Below are 7,033 nucleotides of genomic sequence, written 5' to 3' on the forward strand. Positions count from 1 at the left end.
TGGAACTTTGCATAAAGCTTGCACTTGATTTCTTGAACAACACTTGTACCCATCTTTAGACCTTTTTCAAGGTTAGGCTGCTCCAACTCATTTTCTACAAAAAGAAAAATCAAATGCATTATGTACATCAGAAAGGGAAAAAAAACCACAAAGAAAAATTTCTTAAAAATCCATACCATCAAGTCAAAAGCTCTACATTTTTTGGCAAATACACTGACAAACTTCAAGTGGTCCATATACTTAGTTATGAAACTGAACTAACATAAGAACAAAAGCATTATCTTCTATTAAACATACCTTCTATTTGAAAAACTGAACCAACATAAGAACAAAAGCAATATCTTCTATCAAACATACCTTCTACTTGAAAGGGAATTGGGTAAGAAGCTAAGCAAAATTCCAAACACTTTTGTGTAAAAAGAACATGAGTTCAGAAAGGCTTGTTCCTACATGCACATTACATCAAGCCTGAGCCTTAAGGTCCAACAAAAGTTTTTAAAATTATAGTATTTATTGAAACGAACAAAATGAAAAAGGCCATTTAATAATAAAAACTTAGATGACACATATTTCTGCTTTTATATGCAGTAAGCCAAATGTTCAATATTTCAAACCCCCTTCACACAAGCATTTTGACCTATCAACTCAAAAGCCCAATTAATAATGTGATGCATACAAACGTTACAAGATCAACTAAAATCATATAAAGTAAACTGAAATGGATATTTGATTTAATATTATGCTTACCAAAAAACAAAAGCAGTTCAAGAGCTAATTCTAAGAATAGGTAATATGTTAATTAAAAAGTCAAGCACTAGCTAGCTATGATACATCGTGCATATGGTGCAATGTAGAAATATGATGCCAAGCTGCAAAAAATGTTATGATAAAATTTAGTTGACAATTCTACAAAATACTACTGATACACAAGTACTATTGAGGACATAAATTTCTGGGAGGTAAGTAAAACTTAAAAAGAATTGTTACTGCACAGAATTCAAGTGGTTCAGCAAGGAATTGGACAGAAATTCAAAGAAGCACCTTTTGGGATCTGGATCCCACCTTTTGCATCAAATCAACCATATTTTGTCAATAAAAGCAAAGGTTTAACTCAGCCGACAAGCTAAAATGATAAAAGGAAATGAGATTTTGATGATGAAAGATTTGTCATGATAATGAGCAACAAGAGTTTGAAATTAGGCAAAGTAGAGCCAAACTTAATCATTCCATGGTAGAGCATTCTGATAAATTTTAATCCCGAAGCTCAAACCAACAACTAATAAAACCACACAAAAAAGAAACCAAATTCAGCACCATTAAAATATATATATAGCAGTATCATATTTTTTTTTTCATCGTTTTTCCAACAACCAAACAAAGCTTTTTAGTAAAAAAATCATAGAGAGGGAAAACTTACTAGGCAATTTCTGCGCCGATGGAGCAGTCCGACGATGCTAGACTAGTGTGAGACTTGGCCCACATGATAACGGTGGCTAGGCATGCGGGGTCATGGTGGCAGTGGCAATGGCAGGGTTAAGAGAGAGAGAGTGAAGCTTGGAGATGAGTTGGAGAAGAGAGAGATTTTGAAATTTTCAGAAAAATGGGTTTGCTAAGTGAACTGTATGGTTAACCACAGTTGTACTTGTTGAGTTAGGTTTTTGTATTTTAATTGACGTGGCATTTCTTAGATTGTTGATTTATTTTAAAGATATCCTATCCATAAAATGGACACTCTCCATTTCAAAGAGAAATGGAGAGGATCCAAATCCACAAAATATGGTCTACATACAAAGATAATATTATAAAACTCTTTTTGAACTGTTTCACATACCCGCAATGGTCTTCTTCAATCATCATGAATCCATTCAAGAATTTGGCTCGGTGGAATCTTAGGTTTTATTGCCTAGAGGATTATTTTAAACTAATTAAAGATAACTTAAACTTGCAAATTTTTTTTTTTTTTTCTTTGGCCTCAAAATCAATTAGTTCATCCATATTTGTTTCCTTACTTAGTTTTCCACTAAGAAATGTTGTTTGAACATCCATTTGGAATAATTCTAAATCCAAATATGCGGCAATGTAAGAATTAGACAAATCTAGGCAAACCTTACTCCATGGGAGAACGTTTTCTTGTAAACAATACCTTCCTTTCGGGTATTGCATTTCGCCAAAGGCCATGCTTTATACATTTCTTTTGATCCATCCACCTTAGTCTTGGTTTACTAAATTTGGATTGCTAAACTTGGATTAAAAATATGTGATCCAAACTAGTCATTCTTCACCAAATCATGAAAATTACATAATTTGTGGTTTTTGTGATGCAAATGTTATTAATGTGATTGTGGTACTTGTTTTAGATGACATGCATACTACAAATTTCATGTTAATTTATATCTTAATCATTTTATATCTAGGAGTATTGATGTTTCTCAAATAAAGTAAAAATGACGTAATATTTTTTATGGCGCACATTTTGGTCATACATGATATTAGTCACAGGAGTTTTTTGATAGAAATGTTTTGTCACAAATAAAGTATTAGAGGACTTTTTTTTTTCGATGGAGCTGTTTTGGTGCAAATAACATTAGCAAATAAGAGATTTTCAACGATGACCAGAGTTTGTCGTAAAAGGTAAATGGTCGTTTTGAAAATGTATTTCAACAAAGAATCTAAGTATTTACGATGACTTTTTGTCATCGTAAAAGTATATTAATGATGGAAGGGGTGTCTCTATTCAAAAACAAAAAAGACTAACACCGAGTAGTACTGAAAGCAAATTTATATATAGTATTCTTTATTTTCTTTATTATTTATGTGCCCATTGAAACTATATGGGCCATACAATGAGAGAGTTCTCTCCTTAGGAGTAGGGTGCAAGTGAAACTTGATCCCAACTTTACCAACAAGGCTATAGTTGGCATTATTTATTTCCTTCTAATCCAAACATCATTCAAAACAAGCATTGGTACTGAGGAGTAAACACATGGTGCTCCTAGCAAGTGAGATTATCGCCTGGAGCAACACCAAGTTGGTTACAATATTGAGTGTAGTACTGGACACGGGCGTGGACTGTACTAGGGTTTCCACCATTGCATTCAATGGCACCATTGATGGCTCGAATGGTTGCACCAAAACCTTGGGTTACGACTGGACGAATATTGGTCATCCAAAACCATAAGGCGGCCTTAAAAGAAACAACCACATCTGTAGCAACAGTTTCAGGAGAGTTTAATAAGTCGATTTTAATGCTAGTTCCGGCAGCACCGTAATTGTAATTCCATGTTAGCTGAAGTGGTCCACGGCCGAAGTATTTTTTGTTAGGGTTGCATGGATACTGTGTGTTGGTCTTGTCACAGTAGTCATGTGATGCACCATTAATCTCTTCTATGTAACAAAAATCTGCCCAAAGATAAACGTATTAATTTCACTTCACCTTTTATGTAAACCTGTGCTTTAAACTATAAATCATCAAATCTCTCATAAATCTGTGTTTTTATGATCATATATATCAGACTATAAGGAAAAGTTGCTTAATTAAAAAATATAAAAAAGTGGAAGATAGACATACCCTTTAATTCTTTAGTTATCACTTTGTAAAAATTCTATTTAAAAAAGTAAAAAGATGTTTAAAAGTATAACTTGATAAAGTAGAAATAATCAATAGTGATCTAGATGAAAATATATTCAATCGTGTGTTACATATTATATTTTTTTAATTAAGTAATTACAACATGTAGAGAATGATGATTTTAACAATAATTATTCTTAAAAAAGAAATCACACAATACCACTAATCTACAAGCATTTTGGTCTATACTATATATTATGCAATTCAAAAACAACCTAAATGCAAACTAATTATTATCTAATTATTATTATTGTTATTTTAGTTTAGAGACAGAAATTAGTTACTTAATATATGACATCAACTAAATTGGATATTATGAGTGATTTGGTGCATGCGTCTTTTATTGCATGTCTGCATGAGTATGATGCATGAGTATGATATGTAGTAAATTAATTAATATTTATTAAAATGGAGTAATATCTTACGTCCAGTCTCATGAGTAACATGAGCAAAGAAAGCTGCAATTTCACGCTTGGAATCATTTGTAGAACTAAGATTTCCAAATTGATTGAACGAATTGAGAGCATCAAGAAAAGCTGCTCTTGTGTAGAAGTTCTTCCCTGCACAACTTGCATTGGTCTGATTAATTATCCCATTAAAAAAATCTTGAGTCACGATATCCGCTACTGAACTACCATTAGTACTTCGTGTAGTAGGTGATCCAGAAGTACAAGGACCTTCTTTGCAGCCCGGGCCACAGTAGTCATTACTGGTGCCACAAAAACCGAATTGGCTGCAACATAGGTTTGCTGCACAACTACAATTTTGACCCAGCACATATCCAGGCACAAACCCAGCTAGGATTCCGACTAGAACAAGGGTTAGTAAATTCTTTTTCAAACTAAGTGCAACCATTTTGGGAAGCTGTATGTGAGCAAAGAATGAAGAAGATAATTGTGTGATGAAAAACACTAAAACAGAGTTAAGCATTTGATATTTATAGTGCAATATGTGGTGCCAAACCCTATGGGAGTTTCACTATCAATTTGATAGTAATGGTGATTTCAAGATGGCGTATACGGTATTGGTCTTGTTGTTAGAATTTGACTCTGTCAATAGGACAAGTACCGGTCATTGTTCCGGTCTTTGAATAAGGTAATTGTGCATTTCTTCTGTTCTTGTAGAGGCTGCTTATGACAGTTGGTACCTAAATTATAATCATTAGTCAATAAGTAACATCAGATCAGACTAATGTGGAAAAGTTTGCAATCAAAATTTCGATATTGCATTCTTCTAAGAGTGGTTACATATTCAGCAAAGCAATGGTAAGTTACATGTGCATATTTGCAAACAAAGGCCAGACTATGGAAACAAAATATATATATATATATATATATATATATATATATATATATATAACATGTTTCAAACAAGTTATCCAACCCGGTCCTTAAGGTATTTACAAATTTTTCAGTACAGTGCATTACATAAGTTTTTCATCTACTCTAGTATGGAAGGTTGGCCGCGCATGTACATTATTCGAGTTGCAAAAACATACATGAACAATTAAGTACCATATATATAAAGTGATATTAGAAGCACTATAACTTTAACATTTTCCACCACAAAAAATGTAATTTTTGACATTCATATACTATATTTTTATTATATTTTTTAAATTTACCAATTACATTCATTACTACATCAATTTTTAAAAGTTATATAGTAAATTTTGTAGCAGTTTTAACATTATCCATTTAAAAAATAAAAAAGAGAGAAAGAGAGAAGGTCAAAATAACACATTAAATGAGCACAGTCCATGAAAGTATTTATTTTACTAGTTGAATTTATCTTTTTTTTTTAATATTTCTTTATTATTTTTTTTTAATGAATGAATTGAACTGATAAATGAATGATTTGTTTAGCATTAGCATTAAACTAAGTATGCTTAAGGCTTAAGTAGGGGTGGCAAAAATGGACACGACCCACGAACCCAACGCGACACAACACGAAATTAGTAAGTTATGGATTAAGACTAAATGGGTTAGTGTCATATTCGAGTTGACAAGACTAACCCGTTTAATAAACGGATTGGATTACTATCCAACTTATAGAACTCATTTGACCTGTTTGACCCGTTTAATTAAATGACATTGTACCAATATATCCTTCAAACCCTAGGTATATAAACCTATTAGTTATTGTGGTTTATTTTCTTTAACATATTATTATTGATTATTTGTGATATTGAGATAGTTTGACCCGTTTAATTAAATGACATTGTACAAATATACCCTTTAAACCTAAGGTATGTAAACTTATTAGTTGTTGTAGTTTATTTGTTTTAACATATTATGATTGATTATTTGTAATATTGAGATATACTTTAGTTTTAAATGATTATTTGTAATGCAATTAATCATTAATTTTGAATTATATATATATATATATATATTTGGTTTTTCATAATTCATATCAATTTGATTAATATATATATATATTTTTTAATAAATTCTGATAAAAAATCGACACAACCCACCTATTTAATAAATAAGTCATGTTAAAGTTGAAAAACCTTGACTCATTTAATAAATATGTCGTGTTAATATTCATCAATACTCATGTACGTGGTTTTTTCTATAAATTAAACTAGATAACTCTTCCGGCACCATAACAAAAATTGAGATTAATTATAATATTTTGTCCATGACTTAGTCATGTTACCAATATCAAGTTGTTAAAACTTAAAACTATAGTAGTCTTTATTAAGTTGAACAGGATCAATTAATTTAACGAATTTTGCTTTGATGGTTTCTTGATGGTTTATTAAGATAACTCCTGCAAACTTCCTTGGACCAAAATATGGGAAACAAGTCGGCCCTGACTGAGCCATGATTTGCGCTCCCAAGTTAATTAAGGAAGTGGTCCGATTTCCCAAGGTCAAGCATATCTGCTTTGACTCCAATTTCTCCAACTTTCTAGCTTTGGAGTCTTGATAACTTGCCAAATCAAACCTCTTTTCATCTAAAAAATTACTATTGAAAGTAGCAATTTTGGTTGATTAGCAATGCAAATAACAATAATAATAATTATTATTATTTGTCTATATCCTGCCGAACTTTGATATTATCAATAACAATTTATATAAATTCAAAGTAAATTGACTTCTTATTGACCTCATAATATTATGTCACGTTACTTTTAAGGTCTTTGCTACAATATATAATTTCATATGTGTTTGTTTGTTTGGACCCCTTAAAATAGATTGTTTAACCTAATGAATTAATCTAATTATGAGATCTAGGTTAAACAACAAAAAATCATATCATATAAAGTAAAAAAGAAAATAACACATAGATATGATTACCTAGAAAAACCAATGAAATGAACCGTTTCAAGGTAAAAACCTAGAGAGAAATTGACCTAATTATTCTCAAGGTAAACAAATCCACTAATAGAGAATTG

The 7,033-nt window shown here is 31.2% G+C and overlaps 1 protein-coding gene across 1 annotated transcript; it reads right to left on the minus strand.

The window, feature by feature from the left end:
* Nucleotides 1-2,992: 2,992 nt before the first annotated feature.
* LOC115965906 (endochitinase EP3-like) lies at nucleotides 2,993-4,483 on the minus strand. The gene is made up of 2 exons (XM_031085209.1): nucleotides 4,054-4,483; nucleotides 2,993-3,399 (listed from the first exon to the last, which is right to left on the minus strand). The coding sequence occupies exons 1-2, from the start codon at nucleotides 4,481-4,483 to the stop codon at nucleotides 2,993-2,995; spliced, it is 837 nt and encodes a 278-aa protein (XP_030941069.1).
* Nucleotides 4,484-7,033: the final 2,550 nt, after the last annotated feature.

The sequence above is a fragment of the Quercus lobata genome, chromosome 10 (genome assembly GCF_001633185.2).
Source record: "Quercus lobata isolate SW786 chromosome 10, ValleyOak3.0 Primary Assembly, whole genome shotgun sequence".
Classification (NCBI taxonomy): Eukaryota; Viridiplantae; Streptophyta; class Magnoliopsida; order Fagales; family Fagaceae; genus Quercus; species Quercus lobata.